The following is a 15780-nucleotide window of genomic DNA, read 5'->3' as shown; positions in this document are numbered from 1 at the left end:
CAAGGGTCATCTAGTCCAACCCCCTGCAATGCAGGAATCTTTTGCCAAACGTGGGGCTCAAACCCATGACTTATGCTATGGTTACTAATATAATACAATATAATATAATGCTTCCATAATTGTTTGTATTTTCATTTTATAGATAGGAAACAGAAGCTGGGAGACAGTGGTTTGACTTGCCACTCCTGTCACATGTCTTCTGGGGCGATTTGGGAGCAGGCAGTACCTCTGAAGGGAAGAGATTTGGCCTAGGTGACTCCAATTGCTTATCCTTACTGAAAATGTGTATCCTGGGCATTTATATGCAGCAGGCTATTAAATAAGTCAAAATTACCTAGGGATATTGATTGCTACATAACATGCAAACATGCACACGCACCCTATAGAACTCAGTTGAATATCTATGTATTGAACTTTAAAATACTGGATTATACACACCTGTATGTGATATGCTTCTGCCTCCACTTTTGTCCAGTTAGTGCATATCGCTTGCTCCTTCGTCTATGGCTTAGGTGGGGATGATCAGGAACACCACAGCGAGGCTTCTTCATCCACCTAGAAAGCGAAATATTCCCTAGTGAGTCTGGGAAATATGCTAAATGACATGGTTATGAGCTAGGCTGTCCTGTTTGGTGGTTCAGCTACAAATAATGAATGCTAATTAATGGGCAACCGAGATAAGCTAGGAATGCAGATTACACCTGCCTGCCTAAGGGTGTTCTGCCCGGAGGGCAGGCGCTGAAATGGAATAAAGAAAAGGGCAGCTTGAACTGGGCCAGAAAAAGAGCTTTTAGAGTTATTGAAGCAGGGTAGCAAGAAGCAATATTGAGGGGTTGCTGTTGCTTTTGGAGACTGAAGAGGTTTAAGAACTAGTGACACATTCATGCATGCAGTTTCTCCTATCCTTTCAAGGCACCACACATTTTCAGGATTCTCTTTCTTCACAGGAAAATTGCAAAACAAAAAAACCCCCCAAAAACACCTGTCTCTGGAACTTCCAAATCACTCTGGGAAGTGGGGAGGGAGCTTAAAACAATATTTTAACAATGACTTTGATCCATTATAGATTAGTAAAGGAAAAGGGACCCCTGACCATTAGGTCCAGTCGTGACCGACTCTGGGGTTGCGGCACTCATCTCGCTTTATTGGCCGAGGGAGCTGGCGTACAGCTTCCGGGTCATGTGGCCAGCATGACTAAGCCACTTCTGGCGAACCAGGGCAGTGCACGGAAACATCATTTACCTTTCCGCCGGAGCGGTACCTATTTACCTACTCGCACTGGCGTGCTTTCAAACTGCTAGGTTGGCAGGAGCAGGGAGCGAGCAATGGGAGCTCAACCCGTCGTGGGGATTCAAACCGCCGACCTTCTGATCGGCAAGTCCTAGGCTCTGTGGTTTAACCCACAGTGCCACCCGCATCCCCACCATTATAGATTAGACAAAAGTAAAAATACCAATACATTTACCAATCAGTTTACCTACATTCTGAGCTGTAGGAAGCAGGAAGGGAGGAAAGTTGACATTCATATAACTATGTGTACATAAGAGCCAAACTATTTGCTCTTAATGTGTGATTTTTCTTTTAGAAGTAGCTAATGCTCCTCTGCCCACGTAAATTGAAGGAATGGGGTTCCCCTGTTCCAGATTGCAATTGCACCACAGTAGAGGGCTAAATAACTCTCTGCTCCATGCCAGAGTTCCAATATGGAACATCACTCCCCACAACCATCCTGCCCTGCTAGTTATTTCTGCAAGAAAAATTGTGTGCTCATTAATAACATCTCATGCAATCTGGCACTACGCAAATCAGTAAAGATCAGGCTCAGATTATGTCAGAGACGCATTTTGAAATAGCGTATCTTCCAGAATATAGAATGGTTTAAGATATAGAACTGCAATACCTCTGTATATATGGGATTTAGACAAAACCCAATAATGGTTATATTATACATTGCATACAATGTTGTTTTTGCATGTCTCTGTGATGCACAGAGTTCCAGTTGTTAAACCGATTTAGTTAAACCAGCACAAATCCCTGTATGAACACACTTATTTTGGATTTAACATGGATTATGTTAGTTGATCATTTCCAGTTAAATTTATTTAGCAAGAAATGGGGCTTGGTTGGCCATTTGAGCCAGGAGTCAGAGACATGTTCTGTTCCAGAGAATACATAAGCACCAAGTGAATTTATGCAGGTCCATGTTATACAGGATTTCATCCAGCAATTAATGATGATTTTGGTGAATACAATGCTTTCAACTGTTTACAAAAGTAACTCTTACTCAATAGTCGTTGGGTCCAACACTCCTGTCACAGGGATGCCATAAAACTGCTGCATAGTGGTGACTGCAGACTGCATAACTTTTCCTGAGTGCAGAGCAGACATTCGGGTGTCAGAAGGGAGCAGATAACCATAGGTTTTTAACCAGCTCTGAAAAATATGGTAAAGCAAAACCACGTTTACAACATAGTCTGATTTGACAGTATATATAAGCAGGTTAGATGTGTTATTTTTAAAGTGTTACACTCTATTAGTTTTAACGTACAGTGGTACCTCAGGTTACATACACTTCAGGTTACATATACTTCAGGTTACAGACTCCGCTAACCCAGAAATATTACCTCGGGTTAAGAACTTTGTTTCAGGAGGATAACAGAAATAGTGCTCTGGGGGCGCGGCAGCAGCAGGAGGCCCCATTAGCTAAAGTGGTGCTTCAGGTTAAGAACAGTTTCAGGTTAAGAACGAGCCTCTGGAACAAATTAAGTACTTAACCCGAGGTACCAATGAAAATCCAAAGCTGAAACAGTTTGCTGCATATTTTGAGCTCATTCATTCTACTTGGTATATCTGAATACATGCTGTTTTGAGGATAACAATAAAAGTACAACATGAGCAAAGCCTGATTGCCATAATCAGTGCTAGTTTGCTAACCTCCCAGGGGTGGTTGAATTACAGTTTGTGTGCAAATTTATCTCTTTTGTCTGCATACAGGTCATTAGTGTACATATCTCAATTTCAGATGAGGCGCTTATTTTAAAGTATATGCCAGGTGGTTCTGAGGGTGGAGGGTAGGTAGATTGCCCACACATTTTTGTTTCACAATCTTGGTGTGTGTTTTTTTGTCATATCCAAAATGTATAAACCTGTTTATGATAGTAGTCCACATGGTTTTTGTGTTATCAAAGTGCTTCAGACTACATAGAGTTCCAATGAGTATCAAATCAGGGTGTGACAAGACAATGTAGGAAATTAATGCATTTAAATATGACCAATACTTGAAAGGCTTTAAGAACACATTCACAGAGAAAAATTAAAACATTGCCTTATAACAGATCGGACTATTTGTTCCTCTAGTCTCGACCACGGCTGTCCAGTCTGATTGGAGGCAGCCTCAAGCAAAGGACTGTCCTGTTTCCAAACAAAGCTTTGGTTCAAACTATATGTGACAGTGCCTGTTTAAGATCTCCCTCTATTGCATATAAAATGGGGGAAGGGAATGAATTCACCATTAGTCCATAGAATTCTAAAAGGAATATGTACTCTTAGGCAAACAGCTAGGATTAAAATTTGATATTAGATTAAAAAGTGAAAAAGTTAGTTCTCTATTGAAAGTAAGTCATAAAGCAACCTTAACTGGTGTTGCTACCTACATAGGATTTACCAGCATAACGCACACAGTGTTTGCAAATTCTGATGATAAGATGTTTACAGACCTGTCAAATATAGAGCAGAGCTCACAAGTTAAACCAATTCAACATATTTTCAACGTAGCAATAATGTCTTAGGTTTTGACATCAACCAATGCAGCTCTATTGCACAACTATTACAGACTACAGTAGTAATTTACTCAAAATAGTCTACATTCTGAGGACTAAAAATGTTGCGTTGGTGACATTTTTAAAAAATAGCATGCTTAGGACCTTTCTTTCTTCACAAAAAGCAGCTGCGCCAGGAGGAGGACAGGGTGGGATGCAGGGAAGAGATAATGCTTGGGACTATGACTTGGAAAGAGGGTTAGGATTGAACTCTTTCTTCCATACTGTTTCTATATCAAATAACCCCACAAAGCTATTATATACTGCAACATTTCTCCAATTATATTTGTATTTTCTCTTTCATAAATACATAGCAATATCCAGTTGTGCCCATCTACTCGTGCAATGGATTTTCACAAGCATGACTCTGTACACACACACACACACACACACACACACACATATTGAGGTATTTATGTTGCATTTAAAATGCTAAATAACTCAATCCCAGAACAACAGTCCAGTCCAGCAGGTACTGATATGACAAAGAGTTGAAGAAATCCAAATTAAATGGGGTTAGACATATATAGGAATTACCGTACCATAACAATCTAGATTAAAATTTATACCCATTGGATACACATGGCCACTAATTTTCAGTAGATAGGCACTGATCATAATCACTTTAGCTGTTTGCAAAATGATTTTATATTTGCAGTTACCAATGAAAAATATTTCAAGACAGTTCGATTTAATTAAATCCAAAACAAATGTCTCACCCGAAGCCTGCAAAACAAAACTTCATTGATTTGAGCCAAGCCATCCTGAAAGGCAGAAAGAAGCTTTGGTGCCCTCTGCCTCAACTATACAGCCAGCCCACCTAATTTGCACATTGTTGAGCATATTTTAGAAATGTATTTTGCTTTAATTTGAAAGCTGCATAATCCTGCTCTGCTGTTAACTTAATACATAAAAATACACAAGTTGTCTTAATTTATGTCATTAGGTCCAATAAGGCGGATTTTTTAAAAAAAATTAATGCACAATGGCATCGCAACACTAACTTGCATCCATTTCAGAGGATTTACTACATGACAGCCCAGGGTGACCACATTTATTTATTTATTTGCAACCATTTCCATTAGCACCTACACTGCAGAATACAGGATAAACCAATTAGTATATCAATATAGATGGATCACCTCTCAGGGAAAGCTTAGGAGAACAGGTATCTGTTAAGCAGGCACCTAAATGCCATATTGTAGGTCTCTGCCTGGTGTTCATTGCAAGCACCTTTTGAAGGGCAGGTATCATCACACTAAAAGCTCTGGTCTTAATGGACAAAACACAAAATTCATGCAGCACTACTATAAGTGCCTCAAGCACCTGAAAATACTTGAGGTCTTGTGCATCAAATCTGCATACTGGTAGGATTCCTACATGACAATGCCCTTGTTTTTTTCAAGGCAGAGGTGCTTTATTGTTATGGGTTTTTCTTTTTCCTTTGATTCTCATTTTGCATTCTTGAAAATATATAAAGGCAGTAAAAAGGCGTGGGGGTGGGCAGAGGTACCAGCCAGCCAGTTTTTAGATTCCAGATGTATTAAAATGACAAAAACAAAATCCTGAGTCATTAAGCCACAGAAAGGCTATTAGTCAGACACAACATCTGTTCATCAGTTAGCTACACAAATAATTTTTGGGGCTTCCAGGATAAGGTATCATCAATTTTAGGGCTAGCTGTTGGTTCCATGTACATATCATTGAGAGGCAGTGTTCTCCTATATTGCTAATCAAGGAGGATTGTTCTTTGCGTATGCTTTCAAAACTAAAATCCTGCCTTATTTGTCTCTGCTAATTATCTAGGATCTCAATTGCTAAACACTCCAAACTAAGATCATAGGTATCTTTGATCACAAAAGCCCAATTTTTCAATCCAAAAAGTTCTGAAATATTGATCTCAATTTACCACAAATCCAACTCAACAACAATGTCAACATGCCTTCTTCTCTCAGGGCTTGGGTAAGCTTCCTCTAACCATACAAGGGGAGGAACCAATACACCTTTATCTTTTATGCACCTATTAGGTCACTGTGGTCTGTGAGAGGGATTATTCTGCAAGTTCCAAAGCTGTCAGAGGCCTGCTGCACAGTAATTCTGAACAGGGGCAGCCACACTGAAAGCCCTGCTCTGTGTTACAGTATTCCTGACAAGATACAGCAAATACTCACTGGCTACACTTTCTGGAAACAATTGAGGCCATTTTTGTTCCAGCTACATGAATGGGTTTCTGCTATGGGTGTCTATTCTGTATTGGGATATATGTTATTTGTGTGTTTATTTTTAATAGTTTAATTGTTTTTAAGGTGCTTTTATTTCACATCACATTGAGAACTGTGTGTAAGTGGTTATTAAAATATAAATAAATAAAAACACATCAATGGTAGGCAACCTTCTTCCTCAAAGAAAGAAGCTGGACCCTTCATATTTTTGCAAGGTGTGTTTATTAAAAGCAGGAAGGATTAGAATTCTTTTACACCAACATTTTACCAAACCACCAAATTACCAAGCCAAATTATCATGTTTTTGGAACTCATTTTTAATTGGGGCATCTATATGTTGTTATAATCATTTTGTAGGATTTCCCCATCTTTGTAGGATTTCCCCATCTTTTTTTCTGCAGAAAACCTGATTGTATTGAACAACACTGGAGTTCTACCTGCGGAACAGAAGTTCTTCTTCCTGCCCTGTTCCTTCCAGCCCCCATGTGCACCCTCCAAAGGGCTGGGGACCCTACAAAGCAGATTTGGGGAGATGCGGGGGGGAGGAAAGGAAATGTTAAGCCCCTTTATCCTAGTGGGTCCCCACACGCACAGCACCAGAAACCTGCTAGGTGCCCCATAAAAAAATGGGATATCCCATTTTTTCATGCAAGATTGCGGCAACCCTTTTGAGTGCCATACCCTTGCCTTTTGGGGGGTGGCGAGAGCAAGGCATGGGTCATGTGACTCACCCAGAAGATCATCTCAGAAGACGTATGTCCCTGTCTTGGGTCTGAAAAAGTCGGGTGATACGGATACAGCCCTTAGCTGTAATATGTGCTGTGCTTTATCGAGCAAGTGAGCAATGCATCTATACTAGGAGATGGAGAACCTGCAGCCATAAAAAATATTGTTGGACTCCAACTGCCCTCAGTTTCAGCAAACATGGCCAGTGGTGAGGGGTGATGGGAGTTGTAGTCTAGCAGTATCTAAAGGGCCACAGGTTCCCCATTCTTGGTACACCCGGTGCATGCTATTTTTGTGAGAGTGATGATGATGATGATGATTTTAAAAATCTGTCTTATTTGCACTAAAATGCACTTTTGCTTGTTCGTTTTAATTATTAAAACAATTGTTGGTGTTTTAGCACCAACTAAAAAGGCATGACTTTCCTGGTAAGTGCCATTTTACTGGGCTACTTCCCCCACCACTACGAGTTTCTCTTTTAATTTCAGCTTTAAAATTTTAGCATCTCTCTTCACTTTGTGTGTGTGTGTGTGTGTGTGTGTGATAATCAAACAAGAGAGCAAAAATAAAAAGCACTTAAAGCAATTATTGGGCAGAGCTAGGCGACAAGGGGAGACAAGAGAAAGCAGGCTGAAATCACTTAGTGATGACAAGGGAATTGTATAGCTGCACCCTCCCAGGCAGAAAACCAACCCACAAAGGTAATGGTAGACATAAATGGCAGTGTTGCAGGCTGGCCTTGCCGTCAAGGCAGTTGGTATTCAACACAGATGGATCCCACATATTCTCTCCCCTTGTTACTCTCCTGTAGCTGTACATTTTGGAGAACTAAGAATTATGCCCATCATTTCAGAATGCAAAATATTAATTTTACCTGCACTCGCTTTTGACCTTAAGACGGGTCTCAGAAATCTTTCAGTTTTCTTAGGATGTTTAAGAATTTGCCTCTGTATACTAGGCACATCATTACTTTCTCCAGCTCTAGCAGAACGACTGCAGGATGACAATTTCCAAAACTATAACACATTTAAGTTAGAGGACTATTATGGGTGGCACCAAACCCATTAGCAGACCAACTCTGTGTTACAAAGATGTCTACAAATGTGACTTGAAGGCTGGCAGCATCAACAACCGCAGTGCCTGAAGACAGGCAGGCAGGTAATGCATCCATTGCAGTGAACAGAGGAGGAATGACCACTGGGAGGAGTGCAGAGAAGAAACGTCATGGTGCGTCTGTGGCATCATAACCAGATACCTTCATCTGCCCCAACTGCAACAAATCATGTCTCTCCTGTGTCGGTCTCTACAGCCACAGCAGGCGCTGTAAATTTATAACAGTGACTTCACCGCCAAGGGCACACTCCGCCCTGTCTACCAACACAGACAGATGCCAACAACAGCATATTAAGGGTGATTAGACACTGCAAAAGAAAGCTTGAAGGTGAGAATGTTTTTCTTTTCCCCCAGTCTCCAGGTGACCATAAACTATATAAAAAAGAATAGCCATATAAAATGGGATAAAATGAGCTTTTTGACAGGATTGACATCTTCCCCTTCAGAATCAGTAAAGTGGCATTAAAAACCCCACAGTACATTAACATTTCTTACAGCGTTCCCTGAACCTTACGAAAATGACCAATTTAGTACTTTAATTCCTGCAGTGGCAGAGCTAAGGCAGAAACCCGTGTTTCTATACTTTCACCCAAGCATCTGAAGCTCCCCCACCCCCAGGGTTACAAGATTTCTTTTGGACTTAATAATTAAAACCCATTTATGAGTTTTGAGCTCCAAATTATAGGACCAAGGTATTTTAATATGCGCAAAGCATTTCCCCCTTCTTCTATATACTTTTAATCTGATTAACTTTTCAGAAAGCAGAGAACTTAAAACATTCAGGTGCATGAGTTCATATAAATGATACTGCCAGAAATGTATAGGGAAATGTACTCAAACAAAATATTAACGGAAAGGGGGGGGGGACTGAGAATCCAAATGCCTGCCTGAAACAGTTCACTGGATTTTTCACATTAAAACTATAGGCGGAACAAATATTCCGTAAAACTCATCTCTGTTCTGGGAAATTGAAACAGTTGGCATTTTATGTACCACCCTGGAAGACAGTGGTCAGAAAGCCTATTGCTGTCATCGGAAAAATGTTTCTTACTTTGTTTCAATTTTTTCTAGCTTCAGCTATGAAACACTATTTAATTCCTTAGTTGGCTATATTAAATAATTTTCTAATATTAGTGTTGCCTCTGTAAGAATCTGAATGCAGTGAACAGAACTCACTTTTCCTGTTGGACAGATAAAAAGGGGTAAACCAGCTAACACTGACCTGATTCACATGGATTATTAAGTCATTTTTTAGTGTTCTGTGTGAACATTGCCCAGTGGCTCAACTATGGTACAATTGTAGCCAACAAACCACAATCTGACGCCATGGCTTGTTGTTAGCTTATGAATCTTGATTTGTTTTAACTATGACTTGATACTATGTGGGAAACTAGCACCCTTCCTTAACCATGGGATGTTTGGCCACCTAACCTCAGAGCTCATCAAGCTACAAAGGTTCAAGAAGCTGGAAAACAAACCAAGCTTCAAATAAATTGTCTGTGGGACAACTGGTAGCTACAGTAACTCATGGTTTCCTATATAAGCCATAGCTTAGTGTTGCATTTGAAGCAGATCAGCCAAGGGGGGCAGGGAGGGGCAACTGCCCCCATCAATAAAATTCAATAAAAATACATAGCAAACTGAGGTTCTGCCCCCCCTAACAAAAGGTCTGTCCCCTCCTAACAAAAATCCTGGATACGCCCATGCTTGAATCTATCTTTAACTTATTGCCCCCAAAATGCCTAATGTTTTAAATATTCAGTCATTGATATAGTAGACAGGAATTCAATATCAAAATTATAACAGATTATGGCAAGGTGAAAGAACATGGACTACATAATAAGAATGTGTTTAGTGGAGGTCTTTGGTGAACTGCCAAAAACTGGTAAACTGATGTATCCAATTTAGATTGATATTAGACAAACTATGATAGACGTTAGCATACATTGCAGCCTAATTGATCACACACGTATGTTATGTACAAATATTTCCCATAAGAAAAAGAAGTAACATAGGATGGTACCCAATGAATTAGTTATGTTAGTGCAAGGATTTCGGGTTGTATAACAGAACTTCTCCATCCTCTCCTCCCCCTACACCCCTAAACCTATTATGTGTCATCCCCCACCCCCACCCCCTGGAGAAGGTTTGTGGTGTGTAAGAGGGGGAAAGAGAGGAAGGGGAGCTTCACTGCATAAACACAAATCCTTGTGCTAATGCAACTTAATTTCTTAGATGCTGCCCATAATTCTGGAAACGTTAAACAGAACTTGCTGTGGAGGAAAGGTATTTAATAACACTTTTAGTAGCTTCTTCAAAACTACTAAAGTCAAAGCTACTTCAAAGTCAAAGAAAACCAAACTTAAAGGTTAAAATTATTTTTATGAAGACATCAAGTCAATAGAGTAGTAGAGGACAATGTTTAAAGCTTCTCAAGATACATTAAGAACAGAAATAAATAACTGAACCGAAAAGGAGAGAGCAGTAACCACATAACTCAACAGTACTGTGATTATGGCAAAAGTTGCAGTTACAGCATTTATTTACCCCTTTAAAATGGAAGCTGAGACATGGACTCCTAATGATCCAACAGAATATTTTTACATGATCATCTCTTCACTCTACAGTTAGTGTTAGAAACTGCATGATATTGAATCTTATGGTTAGAGTAAAATGGCTGTGATCCAAAGAACCACATAGCTGGCTCCATACACCTGAGGAGGGCTGTGCTAAACACTCCTTCCGACATTTTGTATTCCCCATAAGGATTGCCTCAGTTGACCAGTAGCTTGAAGCAGGACAGCCATAACTGCTCTGCAACAATTTCAGTTTCATGGAGATTTAAATAATTTATATTCTCTTGCATTATATTTTAATTATGAGCAGACAAACCGATACCTGAAGGAAAGCTTCTTTGAGTTCTACAATGCATGCCTCAAATGACTAACAGCCCAATCTCAACACTTGCTGCATCAGCAAACAATTCCTTCAGATGGAATATATTGACTGCTGTTTCAACATGTCACAAAAAGGATCTGGGCAGATGAAAAATTCATTATCACCTAAACTGACTTTTGTTCACATCTGTGTTTGGATTTTGGGAAGAACTATGGTGTAATTTCTGTTGGATGAAATCTTTCTGCTATTGTCACTCAAGACAAACTCAAGAGTTTGTGTAAGGGGAGAAATGTTTTGGTTTCAAAGGACTACCAACCACCAACAAATGTCTAGCAATGTAAACTGAACTTTACAATAAATATTCAGAGATTTGAATTAAGGCTCAAAGCAAACAGGCAATTGCCCTAAAAATGGCAATATATATATATATTTATATTTACCTTTTAGGCCTGTTTCAACAATTCACATAAGCGCCTAGTAGAAATATCATTTATGGAAATAGCAGGGTTTACCTGTCTACAAATGGGTCTTACTCAAAAATGCCAGAAAGCTACTTTGCAACTACTCATTTCTAACCTAGGATTACATCATCTGCAAGGAGACAGAGCAGCTTCAAGACTAATGATAGAACCACCCCGTGCTAGTTAATGTCACCCTACACAGCAGCTGCACCTTGTGTTCATTGATCTGACGCTGAAGTCCACAAAGTACTTAGTACTTCAGTACTTAGCAAGTGAATATAAAGTAAAGCACCAAGGACTTCATGCATCTGTTGACTAACTGTCAAACCCAAGGAGGGGGGGAGCTATACGTTTACTTGAAAATTGCATGCCTAATGGTACCTGTAGCATATTTGCTCCTCATTTCTATTGCTTATGAATTGCTTATGAGGATGGCTTTTCTCTATACTTTTCATACACGGCTATGCTGCCTCCACAATACAAAACAACAACAACAACCAATATGAACCTGTGCCAGGTAGTGTGTACAACCTCGCCCATTAACAATATAATTCAGGGCTCGAGACCCAACTATTCATTTAAATATTTCTATATTCAAATAGATTTCTCGTAAATGCTTCTATAAAACTCGAGCAAATTATGTCATATTATTTTCTATCATTTGAATGAACTTGAGAATGGTAGCTACTCCTAGTTCAAATAGCTTGAGAACTAATGGTTCAAACTTCATGAAAAATGGCACCCAGGAGGACATATCTAGTTTAAAAAATACTTGGGTAAATACTGTTAATGACTCTATTGTTTCAATTCATTTTATGCTTCTTTACATCTATGTTTCTAGCTTTCATTTCCCTCCTCTACTCTTCCCCTGCTCCATATCATAAATCCAGATAGCATAGTTTTCCATATATTTATTGATTGCATAGCATGTAATTAATCTATTGATCATTCACATTGTCAATTAAACTTGGCTCCATTAGCCTATGTTTGCAACTAAGGCTGTAATCCATCTGTCCCCTTCTGCTTGTCAGTGGGAGATGGAAAGCAGAGCTCACTCCATCAGCTCTGCTGTGACAGACCAGCTCCATCAGGACTCCTCTCCCTCAACTTTCACCTTGAAGCAGCCATTTCATCAGACTGCCTCTGTGAGAAAGATAGGAAGCAGGGCTCATTCCATCAGTTTGCCATCAGGCACCTCCTACCTCTGAATTGTACCAGAAGCTGGTCATTATAAGAACAGAATTGGGGCCTGAGTTGGATTTTGTGTGCAGGAAGGGACTATATATATATTAAAATGTATTGTATGGGAGCCTTTTTGGCTAAAGAGCAGGGTACAAACGCTCTAAATAAATATATAAATCCTAACCACGGCTACTCAGAAGTCAGTCCCATTTAATTCAATGGGGTTTACTCACAGTTAAATGGGGTTGGGATTACAGTATAAGACTGCAATCCTATACCCACTTACCTTGGGGCACATCCAACTGAACTTGAATGGGAATTACTTCTGAACAGATATGCATATATTTCACTGTAAAGGAGGATCTCTCTGCAACTGCAACCCTGCATCCAGTTACTCAGGTACAGAACTCATTAAATTAAAGGAAACTTAACCATGCCTAATTAAGGGCAGGAATGCATCCACAGCTATCACACAGCACTACCACTGGGGGTGCACACATGCCATGGTAGTTTCTCCGCTCATAGAATCCTATCCAAAGAATGTTAGGCTACAGACCTACACACACTTACATGGGAGTAAATCCTATTGAACTGAATGGAATTCCTTCTAAGGAAACATCTTTAAGAATGCACTATTAGTTTCACTTAACATTAGCTGTAATGTGATCCACTTGTCCCATTGATTTCAAATGACCAAAATGTAACTTTCTCCAAATTGGGGCCACAGAACTGTAGCATATTAAATGTAATTAGCACAAGCTCCTTCATTACAGGAGCATTCACCTGCACATACACACCCAACTCTACAGATCAGCCTTTCTCAACCTAGGGTCCCCAGATGTTGGACTACAACACCCATTATCCCTAGCTAGCAGGACCAGTGACCAGGGATGATGGAACTAATGGAACTTATTTCAGCTATTTTAGGCATGCCCAAATGCTTGGCTGCACCCATAATGATACAACATCCCCACCCCATCTCCCAAACTACTTTAGAAAGTTTCCTCAGTCTATGGATGTGCAAACCTGCCAATTCCACTTTCTCTTTCTTCCAGTCTTAAATTCAGTTATCCATATCCGCACATCAGCTTGAGATTTATTTATTTTTTAAAGTTCATGAAAATTTGGCCTTTTTGTAGAAATCTCTCTTAATACAGTATACACTCTTGTATGTAATATTGCCTAAAATATACCTTTTTTGCCAAACAAATTTCCCTAATGCATTTTGTATGTTATTTTTCAAGAATATATATATTTGAATGCATATTTTACTAGAGTATATGCATTTCTGTACATAGTACTTGTCTGAAGGACAGCACTACAAAATCTGGGGAAGTGATTATTTAGAATAATGGTTGTTCATGTACTGCTGCAGAAAACGTGGATTAGGCAGATTTGCTCTTAAATGCAAACAATAAAAATTTCTTCCCCAGTCCTATCTCAGGGTCAATAGTGGTTTAGCATGTGATGTGAGGGGCTGCTGCTGCTGTTCGAGCAATGTCAGCTACAAGATCCTTGGGGCATCTCACCAGCAGGCACAGAGGTGGGTAGGAGATAAGGACAGTAGCAGTCAATGTTAAGAAACAGACCAGCAGTTCCCATGTATCAGAAGTTTTATGCACAGGTTTGCTAGCCTGTCACTGCTCTGTGAAGGTGCTACAGTCGCAGTTAACTGGACTGTCCTTATCTCCAACCCACCTCATTAATTTAACCCTTCCAAATCGGTATATTCAAGACAGAGTAGGTAATAACACTCAGCTATATTGACAAACAAAACTGCACACCTCATTTAACTGGCCAACCTCATCCTAAACGCTAAAATGTGCATTATCAACCATGCATATCTTCGTCCTTAAAAGTTGTGCCTGGCTGCATTTTCACACCATGTTTTTCTATTATTCCTATTATTGATGGAAGGCATTAACACTGAGACATGTACCAAACAACACCATAAAAAGCTAGCAAAAGGAAGAGGGTACAGGAATATAATTACAGACCCAAAATCAACAGCACCATTAACGTTTAGCCAGCGCCGTACTTCTCCCTCTGTGCCTGCGCTGCTGGCCACAAAAGCTGTGCATGCTGCTCAATAACATGTATGCACGTTCCTATATACTGGCAGATCTTTCCCATGAACGCACCATTAGGGACGTAAAAGAAAGAACATTTTCGAGTCGCCCCCCCCCCCGGGAGAAGCTGGCTCACATGTTTCATGTGCCCGTTTCCATTAGACCAGGGCACCCCGATTCACCTTTCTCTCCCTCGCGCATCGTAGCCACCGTCCTCCATGGCATCATGGCATTGCCCCTGACCCCCACAAGCACCGCCGCCCCTTATTCCCTGCAGGCGGAAGAGAGCAGCTCAGGCCCCTTGCCCTGAGGACCCCACGCCAGACCTCCCAGGCAGTGGCACCCAAACATATCTCTCCCCCCGCATCAGCAGCCTTCCTGGAGATCCCCACTCCTTCCTCGGAGGGAAGGAAAACAGCCAACAACACCGGCCCCAGGCGCCGGGAGGAGCCCCTCGACCCGCGTCCACCTTCATTTAATTGGAGACAACGCCGCCGTGCCAGGAGGAGAGCGAGGAAGGGGGGCACCCCAGCAGCCCCTCCCTGTCTCTGCCAGCCTTGCCAGCCTGGGGAAGGCGCACTGGTCCAGCTCCACCTCGCCCCCACCTGCCCTCCCCTTCAGCCGGGGGGCGACCCAGCAGGCCGCCCCCCTCCCAGGTTGCCGTGCCCGGGGGCTGGGAGCGGGGGCGACGCCCGGGGATGGAGAGGAAGGAGCCCTCCGGGCGGCAGCTTCCCATTTGTCTCCCTCACGGCACCCACCCAGACAGGCGGCTCGCCGCTCCCTGTCCCTACCGGGCCGACGCTGGTGTCCCCAGAAGCGCAGAGCAGGGGGGCGCGGAGGAGGAGGAGGAGGAGCAGGCGGCGGCACCCCCAGGCAGGGGCTCCACGGCATCCCCGCTGCCTCCGCTCCATGGCGGGGCCCATCCCTGCACCTGCTCAGGCAGGGAGAGCAGGGCCTGGCCGACCGCGCATGCGCCCGGCCACAGAGGTGGGAAGGGGACGCGATGCAACTCAACCCCGCTGGTTCCTTGAGGTAATCGCGCGCGCGCGCGCAAACACAGGCGCACAGAGAGAGACACGCAGACGGTGCCCACCACCCGCTCTGGGAGCCTCCTTCCCAGGTGGCGGGAAAGAAAGGTTTCAGTTCCAGGTCTGCCTGTCTGAAGGGCGCGCCTTGGAGAAGCTCGCCAAGGGTGGGCACCATGGGTGGCAAACGCGGCGCCGCTTGAGGAGAAGGGCGGGCGGGCGAGGTTTGGTCTTAGACCGGGTTGGAAAGACGGCACTAAAAAAAA

The 15780-nt window shown here is 41.9% G+C and overlaps 1 protein-coding gene across 2 annotated transcripts in view; it reads right to left on the bottom strand.

Moving 5' to 3' along the window:
• The window catches only part of MMP24 (matrix metallopeptidase 24), a 31752-nt gene extending 16271 nt beyond the window's left edge, over positions 1 to 15481 (bottom strand). Inside the window, exons 1-3 of one of the 2 annotated variants that reach the window (XM_028734742.2) lie at positions 15248 to 15481; positions 2285 to 2433; positions 439 to 555 (exon numbers count right to left, since the gene is read on the bottom strand). In XM_028734742.2, the coding sequence (XP_028590575.2) occupies positions 439 to 555; positions 2285 to 2433; positions 15248 to 15412 (431 nt within the window). In that variant the 5' untranslated portion in view covers positions 15413 to 15481. The remainder of the gene's footprint in view (positions 1 to 438; positions 556 to 2284; positions 2434 to 15247) is intronic. The other variant, XM_028734743.2, reaches the window with a different exon arrangement.
• Between the last annotated feature and the right edge of the window lie 299 nt (positions 15482 to 15780).

The sequence above is a fragment of the Podarcis muralis genome, chromosome 5 (assembly GCF_964188315.1).
Source record: "Podarcis muralis chromosome 5, rPodMur119.hap1.1, whole genome shotgun sequence".
In the NCBI taxonomy this organism is placed as follows: Eukaryota; Metazoa; Chordata; class Lepidosauria; order Squamata; family Lacertidae; genus Podarcis; species Podarcis muralis.
Note: the sequence above shows the minus strand (reverse complement) of the source record. Positions and strands in the feature narration are given on the sequence as shown.